Raw genomic sequence first — 14,456 nt, 5'->3', positions numbered from 1 at the left:
AGCCATAGCCAGGGTCTATGTACCATCAGTTATTCCAAATACTCCCATCAAATAAACACAAATTTTAGTCCATGTCTCATCAGAAACAAATAATTTATCAGACACCATCAAATACTCACAAATTACTTTTTGTGGCTCATAAGTAATAATCAGTAATAGTTAAAGTTATTCTACATTCCCTATTATTCAGAGGAATATAACTTTATATTCTATTTGCTTCCATACTTTTAATATTTCCACTAAGTTGTTAGAAGTTGCTAAGAAAAATGTTAATAGTAATCATTTTTTAAAATATATAATTCTATAATGATTTTCATTTATTTATTTATTTATTTTTTTATCCTCGCCCGAGGACATTTTTCCATTTTTTTGTTCAGGTAGAGTGGGAGGGAGAGAGAGGAACACAGAGAGAGAGAAACATCGATGTGAAAGGAACACATCGAGTGGCTGCCACCCGCACAACCAACCAGGGCCGGGGACAAACTGCAACCGAGGTACATGCCCTTAGCGGGAACCGAACCCGGGTCTCTCAGGACCGCAGGCCGACGCTCTAACCGCTGAGCCAAACCGGCCAGGGCTCTATAATGATTTTTTAAAAAATAGTTTACATTCTTTAAAAGTAAAAATCAGTAATTATTAAAACTAACATTTAAAACACATAATTAATTAATTATGATCTTTTAACATATTTCTACATAGCTCCAGAACATTATTTTCTTATTTTGTTCAGATTTTGGGGGGACTAGTGTGGGTTTGAAGCCATTGATCAATTGCACTTTCATACCTCCTCGGTTCTTTCAGCCAGTCTTGATGCCACCTAAGATTTGCTATAACGTTTGAATAGTTTTGCCCTGTGCTTTGTTTCCACTTGATAAACTGCTCTTTATTGTATTGGTGGACAGAAGCAGAAACTTTAGGGTAGTTTATAATGGAACGAAGCTTCTGATCCAAAGAATAAGTAATTTCTGGAAATTTTGCAGCAATATCTGTTAGTTCATCTGGATCTGAGGAAATATCTGAAAGGAAAAAAATTAAATACCTGTCAAAATAATTACCTGTGACAAGAACATTTATTAAAGTATCATTACTCAGTGACAGATAATGTATTAGAATTTATTTTTATTTTTGATTCCTCTTAGTATAGTAAGATGAAGGCCAATATAAATGGTAAAACAGTACACCAAAAGTTAAACACCTTTCTAAATGTATGTTCAAATTATCTTCCTTCCTACCATCATCCTGCTATCCCATTTTTTTCTTATCCATCCTTGGATGGCAGAAACAGTCAAGCCCTTGTCACCAGTAAGCTGGCTTAGCCCCAGTGCTTTCTGATTTTGATGCCTTGCTTACTTTGACAGGCAGAGAAAAAAAAGTATGTTTTTATTGTCCCATATCAATAACCCCAAACTAACGAGTTCTTTTGAGTTAATAATTTTGACATTTGTAACTGGGAAGGAAACAAAGTTGGAGAAATGAATATTAATAATTACATTAGCACATATTTTATGTGCAAAAAGGGGGAAGGGATAAGTAAAACCTTAATTCTAATAATGCTCTTTTGAAATGAATTCATAGAATAGTGAAACGAGGAGGTATTATTGCTGGGTGAAAGGAGCATGGGTTTTGGAGTCAGAAGAGGGCTGAAACCCTTTCTGCCACTTCTTAGCTGTGAGATCTTGCACAGGTATCTGAATCTTTTTGACCCCTGATCATCTCTATAAAATGAGGATACTAGTATCATCTTGTTGGGTTGAGGGGGACATTAAATAATGTAAGTAAGATGCCAGGCTCCATAAGATATAGGTGTCAATCCTCCAGAACCAAGGTACAATAAGGTACAATAAGAGGGTGTTGACTACTGATCGGGAAAGATAACCGTGAGTATTAGAAGACAGGCTTGATCAGAGAAAAAGTGGTTTCAATGTTGAGTCCCAGATCAAAAAGCTTTAGGGTACTTGCTCTGGCATTCAGATGGTGATTTGCAAAGAAGGTGCTCCTTACATGGGCAACCTTTTGTAGACTGTCCCAGCCTGAGGAGCAGCAGATTTTTATTTAATAATGATTACTGGATCTCTGAGGCAACACTATGTAGGTCAGCTCATTACACACCATATTCACTTAAGAAATATGTCAATAGCCCTGGCCAGTTTTGCTCAATGGTTAGAGCATTAGCACGCAGTCCAAAGAGTCGCAGGTTCGATTCAGATCAAGGGCATGTACCTCAGTTGTGGTTCATCCCCCGCCCTGGGTGGGGTCGTGCAGGAGGCAACCAGTCAAAGTCTCTCTCACATTGATGTTTCTCTCTCTCTTCCTCCTTCCCTCACTCCCACTCTATCTGAAAATCAATGGAAAAATATCCTCGGGTGAGGATTAAAAAAAAAATACATAAAAGAAAAAAAGAAATATATCAACAAATTTACCAAAGAGTTGAGGAGGTACTGAAGCACCGTCAGAGTAGGCTATATACTTCCACTGGTTAGTTCGAAGCATGTAGGTGGAAGCATTCACATCGCATCCGTGGAATTCACTCAGAATCCAGGGTGGATGTAGGTTTCTGAATTTATGTTCATTCTTGAACATTTCTGATGATAATGGCAACAAAGAGTATCCACTCAGGTTCTGAGGCAGAGGAATTCCAGCAATATCTATAATACAAATAATGTAATATTTTTAAATAACTCATGTTTTCATTAGTTAGAGATTCATAAATGACATCATTAAAGGTCACAGAGACTAGAGACTGTACATGGATTTTGTGAGTAGATTGCCTGGATCAAAGTACTTACTCCAGTAGCCATGCTTGGGCATGTTATTAACTACTTTGAACCTCAGTTTTCTCATCTGTAATAGGGGAATAATAGTAATACCTGCATTTCACAGGCTTATTTTAGGTTTCAATATGATAATTTATGTAAAATTCTGAGACCAGTGCCTGGCACACAGGAAACCCTCAAAAAATATTAATATCATCAATACTTTATTTCTAACTATTAAATAATCACAATTGTTTCTCATATTTGTTCCATGAGATATTAATAAGACCTATATGAAAAAGGGGTTTATTAGTCACACATATTTACAAACAATGGTTACAATTACATAAGTAAAGTTATTGTAGATGTAAATTGACTGCTATGTACCCTAAACCTTTGGAGGTGGTATAGAGTGTGATGTGTCCCAAAGTTATTTTATGACAGACCTTTTTTATCCCCAAGTAGTACCTTGAGATGTTAGTATTTTGCAGAACATATGTTGGGAAATCCTTGATTATGCTGATTTAGGGAAAAATAATTTGTGTTTTTCATCAAATATCTATAAACAATAGCATGAGAAATGTCTAACTTAAAAAGAAGTTGTAAAAAAAGAGGTATTTATAATGTAATGTAAAATATTGCTTTTAAGATTTTTTAAAAAAATTCAAACTTTTTTCCTATAGAAAAATTACCATAATTAATGGCTGGGTACTCAGGGTAGTTCCCAAAAGAGTCTGTAGTTGCCCTCTCCACCCTTTTCTGGTTTCAGTGTTCTATGTTTTTAAGTATAATTAAAATACTTCTAATGAAAAACAGAAAGTAATATATCTGCATTGGTAGAAATTAAACAAAATTGAATATGGAAATTAATTTAACTTGAATGTATTTGAGGAAAACCTGGTTAATTAAAGAATAATAAGAATATAGACAAAGACCTCATCAAGTGTTCTGAAGGTACCTGTTTTACATATAGCAATTAAAAATTCTGTGTCTTCCATTTTCTTGGAAGGGGCATATTGCAAATACAAATCTTCTGCCAACCAATCATAATCAGGGCATTTTTTGAGAGAGAGAAAGAGGCAGAAGGGGAGGAGAGGAGAGGGGGAAGTAGAAAGAAAGAAATAAAAATACAGGGAGAGAGAGAGAGAGAGAGAGAGAGAGAGAGAGAGAGAGAGAGAGAGAGAAAGAGAAAGAGAGAAAGACAGGCAGGCAAGCCTGTTTCAGAGATAACTGGTTAAAAACCAGTTTAAAGATTATATTTCTTCCTGATCATATGAAGAGATAAGGGATTAGACTGGTATCGCAATGGTGCAAACTATGTACTTGTTAAGGACATACCCAAGGAAAAAAAAAATAATCATAAAAACAGGGATAAGGAAGAGGAAAGACATTGCAGGGAACATGGGTGAGAGAAGGGACTACCCAAGATGAGAGGAATCACACTACCAGACAGTAGGCTGTTTCCTGCAAGGTCTACTGGAAGGAAACAAAGCAGTGAGGGAATAGGCTGGGTCTGGTCATGAGGCGGGTAAGTGTGCCAGCCATCAGGTGGCACCACTAGCAAGGCACAGGAAGGGAGAGAAGAGGACTTTGAAGATAGCTGGGAAGTAGCTATCTTAATAACTAATACTTAGACATACCTTATTTCATATCCATTCTTAGCCTAATTTTCCTAAGAAAAATGACATGATTTTCCTGTGCTTGTATGAGAAGTGAGTAGTAAGCTGGGATAACAGTACATTAAGCATAATTTTTTTTCATTTGTTCAACAAACGAGGTTCTGTCCCAGGACTAGGAAGGAAACAATGGACAAAGCAGGTAAGGTCGCTTAGAGCTGACATTCTGATGGGGGAGACATACCAATATGTCAGCGGGTAATAAGTGTAATGAAGAAAAATGAAGTAGGATAAGGGAGATAGAGAATGATGACAGGTATGTGTCGACGTGCTGTTTTATATAGTGTGGTCAAGGAAGGCCTCTCTGATGAAGTAACATTTTAATAGAGACTGGAGGAAAGGCTAGAGTGAGCCCTATATATGGCTGGAGGAAAGGTGATAGCCCAGGGAATAGCAAGTGTAAAAACCCTGAGGCAGGAATCTACTGGTTCATTCTCCAAACACCAAGATGTCCTGTGGGGTTAGAGCAGAGTAAGTGAGGGGTAACATTGTAAAGGATGAATTGGGGAGGGGAAGAGATCATGTTGGACTCCCGTGCCCAATGAGAGACTTTGGGTTTTATTCTAAGGGAAATGGGAAACCAGTACAGGATTTTGAACAGAATTGTGATATGGTCTTACACTAACTACTGTATGGTGAATTGAGTAAAAGTGGGCACAGGTAGAAGGTAGTAGGGGTTAGGAAGCTATATTGCAGGAGTCCAGGCAAGAGATGATGTGACCCATTTCCAGTCTATTATTGTTAGTAGAATACTATACCTTTGTAAATTGATGTTGAATAAAACCCATGTCAAATCCATAGTATTTAATAAATATCTTACATATTTATTAACTTTTCTGTGCCTCAGGAAACTACATATTCACTTCTCATGTATTTATCAATAATTTCCTTAAAAGCACTTTAGCTTAAACTGCTTTTCAAAAAGCTCACTGACCTTTCTTTAAAACCATTTTTCATTGTTTTTTCTGGCAAATCTGTCACTCTAATTCAATTTTAAGTAAATTTTATCTTTCTTGGAAGTATAAGCAAAGATTAAAACTAACTACAGGATTCTTAATAAAGTGACTTAAATTTAAAACAGTAATGGGTAAAAATGCAGACCTGGATATATGTGATAATTTCCTAAAGTGAGAAAAGATTATGTTTCTTCCTGATCATATGAAGAGATAAGGAATTAGACTGGTATCGCAATGGTGCAAACTATGTACATGTTAAGGACATACCCAAGAAAAATTAAAAAAAATTAATCATAATAAATATAATATTTAATTGTTTACCGTGTCCTAGTCATTGTTCTAAATCATGGAACAGGCCCTATTATTTCCATTTTATTGATAAGAAACTTGAAGACCAGAGATATTAAGTAACTTGCCCAGGGCCAAACAGTTGGTAAATACCAAAGGAGGGATTTGAATTTAGGCAGCCCACCACTGTCTTGCTTTACTGTAGTTATTCAACTTTACAGTAGTTTACAGCCAATAAAAACAAAATAGTCTGTACTAATTTGCAATCCCACCAACAGGGGACGAGGATTCCCTTTTGCCATTTGCAACAACATGGATGGATCTAGAGGGTATTATGCTAAGTGAAATATGTAAGACAGAAAGACAAATACTGTATGATTCCACTTTTATGTGGAATCTAAAAAACAAAATGAACAAAACAGAAACAGATTAATAGATATAGAGAACAAATTGATGACTGCCAGATGGAAGGGGGTTTGGGGGCTGGGTGAAAGGGACAAGGGATTAAGAAGTACAAATTGGCAGTTATAAAACAGCCATGGGAATGTAAATAAAGTACAGCATAGGGAATATAGTAAAAAATATTGTAATAATTATGTATGATGTCAGGTGGGTACTAGACTTACTGGGTGATCACTTTGGAAGCTAAATGAATGTCTAACCACTGTGTTGTACACCTGAAACTAATATTATATGTCAACTATAGTTGAAAAATAAATAAAACAAAACAAAAATAGTCTATGTAGAATGCCCTTCCCGACCCTCTACTAAGATCCCGTAACAATGAGGGTTTTGCAATTTAAGTCACTAGAATTAAGTACACATTTAAACATAACTGTATTTTTACATAATTACATTTTCACAATTCACAATTCAAAAAATCTGGATTTATTTTTATTTTTAGTTATAACTGTTACTAGCACCCTTTTACTATTAAAAGTTAAGTATCCTATCTCAATAAGCAAACAAATAAAACAAAAAAAATCTCTGTTGATATTGTTTTAAAGCCTACATTTTCTTTTCAATACTACATGGGGGCCATTTTCACCTTTTAAAATAAAGTTGACTAATTTTTTACCCAATGTATTACTACTAGATATTCATATTGTTTCTAATTTTTTAATATAATATAATATAATATAATATAATATAATATAATATAATATAATATAATATAGATAAGATAATAGTATACTAAATATCCATGGAGCCCTGGCTGAGTGGTTCAGTTGGTTGGAGAGTCATCCCAAACACCAGAAGGTTATGAGTTTGATTCCAGGTCAGGGCACACACCTAGGTTGTGGGTTTGATCCCTGGTCAGGGCATGTATGGGAGGCAACCGATTGATGTTTCTCTCTCTGTCTCTTTCCCTTCCTCTCTCTCTAAAATCAATAAGAACATATCCTTGGATGAGGATTTTTAAAAAAATGTTTTAAATCCATGGAGATAAATCTTTCTGTTTATAGGTTATTTTCTAATATTGGAACTTTAGAATTGGATATGGGTGTATGTGTTTTGAGAAACAGTGTGCATACTGTTTTATCTCAAGATTATAAAGTAAAAAATTTGCATTATTGGAAAAATAAACAATATATTTTTAAATGCTGTAAACAATGCATATTAATCAACTAACCTATATGGTGATAGGATGACTATGAACAGACTAGAATATACTGTAGATAGCCCCCTAAAATACTGGATTATTTAGCTGCTACAGTTAAAAAGATGAACAAAATACCATAATGAGGAAAAACAGAGAAATAACCACCCCAGTCGTAATCACTGTAGTTCAAGAAAACAGAACAAGGCTAAAAAGCTAATCAAATATGATGATCCCGAGGAGGCTTTTTGTTGGAAATGGGGTTGGGTGGGGAGTTTTGCAACAGGAAAAACTAGAGGAGGAAGCTGTAAAGACAGATACTTACAAATATGCACAGTTGCATACACATTTCTTATGAAAACAGAAAGGAGAAGTAATAGGAATTGGCTAAAAACAGATGGAACCAGAAAGTGGCAAAGATATGGCTAAGTGTTAAAAGTGCCTCGGGATGAAGGAGAACCAGCAAATGGTGACAAAGAAATTGAGATTAAAAATCTCATACAAAGAAGTATGTTCTGAGGACTTCCGGTCAAGATGGCGGGTAGGTAAACGCAGTATCGTGTCCTCCCACAACCACATCAAAGTTACAACTAAACTACAGAACAACCATCATTCAAAACCGCCTGAAATCAAGCTGAATGGAAGTCCTACAACTACGGAATTAAAAAAAAAAGCAGCCACATCCAGACTGGTAGGAGGGGTGGCGAGACGGGCTGGTCCCACACCCACGTGTGGCGGATAAAAATCAGGAGGCTCCCGCGGCTGGGAAGGTCCTTCCTGAGGACTGAGGGGTCCCCGTCCCACACCAGGTGCCCCGCTCAGGGTTCCAGTGCCAGGAAGAGAAGTCCCCATAACTTCTGGCTGGAAAAACCAGCGGAAACTGAGGCTCAGGGAAGCTGAGGCGGCTGGAGCCCCAGGCAGCTCCCTAAAGGGCCCGCGCACGGACTTATCGGACTCTCTCCCTCTAAGCTCGGAGGGGAGGCAGCTCCAGGGGCGCCAGAGACATACAGGGAAGAACTGAGCTGTTTGGCACTGGAGCGAGGGCTGGAGAGGGGGCTTCCTCGGGGACAAACGTGCTGTAAGAGGCCTTTGTTCCTTTGGTGAGCCCTTCCCGGGGGGCGGTAGACAGAAGCCATATCTGGGACTCCAGCAACCTGGCTCACACTGGTAGCCCCGCCCTCGTGACTCCCTGAGGCCCCGCCCTGCCCCACACAACTTTCAAGCCCACCCAAGCTGCTGCCACTTGCTTAACCATAGGATTGGCCGGTCTTGGATCCTGCTTCTGGTTTTTCCTAAATTCTTTCAAATGAGCAGCATCGGGTCTCAGCGAGCCCCATACCTCTCATTAAGTAATACACAGAAACAAACACAGGGAGGCAGCCAAAATGAGGAGACAAAGAAACAGGTCCCAAATGAAAGAACAGAACAAAACCCCAATAAAAGAACTAAGCGAAAGGGAGATAAGCAACCTAACAGATACTGAGTTCAAAATACTGCTTATAAGGATGCTCAATGAACTTAGTGAGAACCTCAGTGAACTTAGGGAGGGCCTCAAGAGCATAAAAAAGGACCAGTTAGAAATCATGGATACACAGTTAGAATTGAAGGAGGCATTAACTGAAATAAAGAATAATTTACACAGCTTCAATAGTACAGTATGTAAATCCAAGGAGCAAACCATTGATTTGGAATATAAGGAAGCAAAAACCCCCAATCAGAACAGCAAAAAGAAAAAAGAATCCAAAAAAATGAGGATAGTGTAAGGAGCCTCTGGGACAACTTCAAACGTGCCAACATTCGCATCTTGGGGGTGCCAGAAGGAGAAGAGAGAGAACAAGAAATCGAAAACCTGTTTGAAACAATAATGGCAGAAAACTTTCCTAACTTGGTGAAGGAAACAGACATACAAGTCCAGGAAGCACAGAGAGTCCCAAACAAGATGAACCCCAACAGGCCCACACCAAGACACATCATCATCAAAATGCAAAAGGTTCAAGACAAAGAGAGAATCTTAAAAGCAGCAAGAGAAAGGCAGCTAGTTACCTACAAGGGAGTTCCCATTAGGCTGTCAGCTGATTTCCCAAAAGAAACTTTGCAGGCCAGAAGGGAGTGGCAAGAAATATTCACAGTGACGAAAAGCAAGAACCTACAACCAAGGTTACTCTATCCTGCAAAGCTGTCATTTAGAATCGATGGACATATAAAAACTTTCCCAGACAAGAAAAAGTTAAAGGAGTTCATCACTACCAAACCGTTATTATATGAAATGATGAAGGGTCTTTTTGAAGAAAAAGATAAAATGTATGAACAAACAAAATGGCAATGAATACATATCTATCAACAATGGAATCTACAAACAAAATGAACAGGAAGAACAGAAACATTCTCATAGATACAGAGAACATTTTGTTGGTTGCCAGTTGGGAAGGGGGTTGGGGGATTGGGTGAAAAAGGTGAAGGGATTAAGAAGCACAAATTCACTGCTAGACTGACAAACCTCAAAGGGAAAGGGGTTGGGGGGGTGGGAAGAAATAAACCGAAGAACTTAAATGCATAACCAATGGACACAGACAATAGTGTGGGAAAAGGTGGGAGGGGGGAGGGAGTGGGGAGGAGGGGATCAATGGGGAAAAATGTGGAACATCTGTAATACATTTTACATCCAACAATAAAGATTTGAAAAAAAAAAAAAAGTATGTTCCAATATACAAGAAGTGATGTGAAATAAAAGAGAAAAGGAAGGACACTGATATAAATGAACTGTACAGAAATTTAAGACCCTGGAATAGTTTTCAGTAAATGAAGGGAAAGATTTTGTAGCAGAAGGAAGGTGATAGAAAGAACTCGTTTCAGGAACATGTTTCTTTCACATTTTAATATATATATTAAACATATGTCTTATGTTGTATTATATATCTTATATATATATTAAACTTATATCTTATGTTGTGTTATCTTTTTCTTTCACCATCATCTATTTACAAATTGAGTACTTTTTGTAACTGATGGCTCTTTATAGTATTTAAATTATATTGGATTTAAAGTACTCTGCTAAATTACATAGAGACTAACAGTTCTACATCATTCTCTCTGGATTTGATGAAGGCAGTAGTTTAGTAAACACTGCTAACTACACTACCCAGTGGAGCTGTTCCAGACCTATGGTTATGCTTATAGACTTGAAGAAACCAGTTAAGCAGATAATATGGAACAATCTAAAGATTCTCAGGAGAAATGTTCATAGCATCAGATTAGGGGACTTTGCTAACACTGTACACAGTTAGTAGTTTCAAAGTGGATGAAATAATCAAGAAAGGAAATGCTTATATTTTAGGGAGGTGGAGAATCAAATGATATACAAATCATATCTATGAAGTTATGAACCTGAATATCTTACATGGCTTACTCTATGGTCATATCCTGATTGGGGGATCTTTTGAAGGAAAATTCACTACAGTGAGTGAAGGCCAAAGGAACCTGAGGAATATTATCCTCATATTTCAGTTATGGATTGACTCACCGTTAATGGATTTGCTCAAAGTTATAAACAAGTCAGCAAGGCCTCTGACTACTTTGTTTATTCATTCTCCAGCATTATTACCAATAAAGATTTACAGACTTACATTACTTACCAAGCATAGTAGGGTAAATATCCACAAGAGAAACCACGTTTGATACTTGTAGGTTGGCCTTAATTCCCGGTCCCATTATCAAGAGTGGAACATGGGCACTAGCTTCATACATACTCATTTTATAAAACTGACGATGTTCCATGGCCAGCTCTCCATGGTCTGAAGTGTATATGATAATAGTTTTCTCAAGAAGATCTAACTGGAGAAGAGCCAAAATAATTTCACCTACAATATAATCAAGAAAAATCTTAATTACCTTTTAATTAATGCTTTATTCTATCATCATAAGCTTATCACAATTCAATCCAATAAGAGTTTGTCAGGATGTTACTTAACATCTGAATATTATCTACTACTCTTAAGTAGGTAATGCAAAGTTTCATGTGCCTACTCCTCAGTTGATAGACAAGAGAGAGGATGGAGAAAATATAAAATCTATAGGATAGTTTCTATATTTAAAGATCATGCTAGCAAACCTTCTATGTTTCTTTTGGAGAATAGGGGGAAATTTTTTCCCTTTAATGACTTGAATGAAAAAAGACAAGTCTGGACATCAGTACTGTACACATCTCAGATAATAAAAGGATTGATATCACACTGACCCACAATTTCTGCCCCATGGGAAGTGATAAGAAGGGTTAGAACCCCTCTTGCTGGCTACCCTTTTCCCACATCCCCAATCACCAGGTCATGCCCGTGAAGGTGGTGGAGGGTTATGGAAATCTCATCTTTGCGGAAGGGCTGGAAGCAGTACAGACAGTATATGAGTGTTACGTAGCTTATTCTCAGACAAAATCTATGGACAGGAAAATTCCTCTCACCAGTCTCTGTTTCTTAGTGTCCTGAAAGTTCCTCCTCATTATAATTAGGAGAATCACAGTAAGGCATAGTCCAGAGAGAAGTCATCCCTATTCTGGCAGTTCCTCAGTCTGGGATACAGGGCCCTATGTATTATTTAAAAAATGAAAAAACCAAAACAGAAAGCACAGATGATTCAGAGGTCCAGTCAGAACAGAGACCCAGTGCTCTGTGGAGTTACTGATGGAGTTCAGAACATCAGGCTCTTTCAACTGGACAACTGTAAGTCCTTCCTAACTGGTTTTCTTGCCTGCTCTCCTCTTCCCTTTCACAATATTCCTGTACCACTCTGATCGATATCATTCTAAAACATCTGATCACGTCACACCCGGTTTAAACCTTTTCCACAGCTTCCTATTGTTTAATTCTTTAGTGTGATACACAAAGCCTCTACCCACTCTCCAAGCTCCGCACCCTCAGCCTCCCCCTACACCTTTAACTCTTACATTCCTACCAACTCAGAATTCTCCGGACTAGTAAGAGTTAGACTGTCTTGCCTCTGTACATATTCTGCCTTCTATGTTGAATGCCTTTTCTCCCACCATCTACTTGGCAAATTGCCACTCCTCCTTTGTGACCCAGCTCAAGCATTTCCTCCCTGGTGAAGCATTCCCCACCCCTCTAGGCAGAGTGAATCACTCTGTCCTCCAGGATCCTACATCTTGTGTATTACTGTAGTTACAACAATGTATTATAATTGTTGGTGTTTACTGAGTTCTTAGTATGTGGCAGGCACTATGGAGGCAAAGCTAGGCCCCTAAAATGCAATGTTGAATAAGACTGAATGTCCCTGCCTTCATGAAGCTCATATTCTTAAAGGGAAATGGACAGTAAACAAGTAAATAGACAAAATAATGAAAGATTATGACATAAGCAAACAAGGTATAAAGTAAGTCGGATGCTGGGGTTGGTATACTAACTTAGAGTGGTTGGGAAGATGCTCCTGAGGAGGTGATATGTGAGCTGACAACTAAGGCTGACAATAGCCAGCTGTGTCAAAAGCAAAGGGAAGAGCATCTCAGGAGGAGGGAACAGTGAATATAAGGTCCTCAGTTGGAGTATGTGCCTAGAGGTTGTTTGATTCATACATGATAATATTCATACATGATTTCTTGATAATATGCAATTTAATACTACTAGTAGCATTAAGACACTCAGTGCTTGTTGAACAAGCATTGTGAACAGTAATAAATACTATTTGGTGACCAAACCAGCTGTAGATTTCACAGCAAAGATGCAATATATTTCATAACCTTTCTAACTTGAAGTGAGCTGCTGCATTTCTTTTCCTGAAGAGACTTCAAGAGTAGTATTCCCACACTGCCCGCAGAACTTTATATACTATTTCGCTTTAGTAGACATGGAAGAATGGATAGCTGCGAACATTCAAAAGAGATTTTCAGGGTGTAAATGGATGAAGATCACTAACATCAGAAAATATATAAATACAATTCAACACTGCGTGCATTTAAGGATGAAGGAGACTTACTTAAAATTGTATGTGCATTTTAGATCAAGTAACTGGAAAGTCATTAAGATTCTTTCAATACATATTATACTTATTACATTATAAATAATTTGTCCATATGGCTATTTTGCTTTCTGTTTTATACTCTTCTATTTTTGCCCAATGAATGCTTTCTTAAGAAACAGCCATTCACTCGTTCACTCCTGAGTTTTACTTTATACAGAAAAGGTGCTACCCATACTTCACTAATGTGATTATGCTCTACTCCAATGTGCAGCAAAATAAATTATATGGTTTTGGGAAAAGAACTTGTTATAAAAATCTATGTATTTTTAAACCAGGGTTTTTCCACCAGAAGTGGAAACTTCCATAAATCTACAAGTGAGTAGGCAAAATACTTTCTTGCCAATCATCTTATGGAGATAGGTTTGGTTTTGAGCTGAATTAGAGAAGGAAATTCAATACGATTCTGGGCCAGAATACACATGGAGAAACTGACTTCACCTTTACTTAAGCCTTGCTCTGAAGGGCATGGGGAGAATTGATTTGTTTTGCAGTTATTACAAGTCTGGGAGAAGTCACAAGATTCTACAACTACACGGTCTCATTTCTTAGAACCTAAGCTGCCTTACAATGACCTGTCACATGTGTATCTGAGTTTGGCTGAATATAGGCATACTTCAGAGATGCTTCTGGTTTGGTTCCAGACTACCACAATAAAGTGAGTATCACAATAAAGTTGTAATCTTTTTGCTGATGGAGGGTCTTCCCTTTAATTTGTAAAAAAACACATCTGGGAAGCACAATAAAGAGGTATGCCTGTACTGATTACTGATTGAAGCTGGTAAAAGGTTTTGTTTTAAGCAGATGATATAGTCTTCTGTGACCTTTTCTTTATGTCTGAATACATTTAAGCATTTATTAATTTATGAATAAATAAAATAGAAAAGGCTTTTATTTTACTATTAATAATGCAAATTATCCAATTTTTATACGTGTGAAGTATCTAAGCAACTGATATTAAGAAATTATCTCAGGCCCTGGCTGGTTTGGCTCAGCGGTTAGAGCGTCAGCCTGCAGTCCAGAGAGACCCGGGTTTGGTTCCCACTAAGGGCATGTACCTCGGTTGCAGTTTGTCCCCGGCCCTGGTTGGGTCATGCGGGTGGCAACCGCTCCATGTGTCCCTTTCACGTCGATGTTTCTCTCTCTCTCTCCCTCCCACTCT

General features: G+C 37.7%; 1 protein-coding gene across 3 annotated transcripts in view; it reads right to left on the bottom strand.

Moving 5' to 3' along the window:
• Positions 1–621: 621 nt before the first annotated feature.
• Positions 622–14,456, bottom strand: part of ARSK (arylsulfatase family member K) — a 47,168-nt gene continuing 33,333 nt past the window's right edge. For 2 of the 3 annotated variants that reach the window (XM_036279370.1, XM_036279369.1), the window contains 3 exons: positions 10,906–11,130; positions 2,421–2,645; positions 701–1,016 (listed from right to left, as the gene is read on the bottom strand). In XM_036279370.1, the coding sequence (XP_036135263.1) occupies positions 727–1,016; positions 2,421–2,645; positions 10,906–11,130 (740 nt within the window). In that variant the 3' untranslated portion in view covers positions 701–726. Of the gene's footprint in view, positions 1,017–2,420; positions 2,646–10,905; positions 11,131–14,456 lie in introns of all 3 variants that reach the window. The other variant, XM_036279371.1, reaches the window with a different exon arrangement.

This window comes from Molossus molossus, unplaced genomic scaffold, assembly GCF_014108415.1.
Source record: "Molossus molossus isolate mMolMol1 unplaced genomic scaffold, mMolMol1.p scaffold_m16_p_3, whole genome shotgun sequence".
NCBI lineage: Eukaryota > Metazoa > Chordata > Mammalia > Chiroptera > Molossidae > Molossus > Molossus molossus.
The sequence above is the reverse complement of the archived record's forward strand: the minus strand, read 5'-3'. Positions and strand labels throughout refer to the sequence as shown.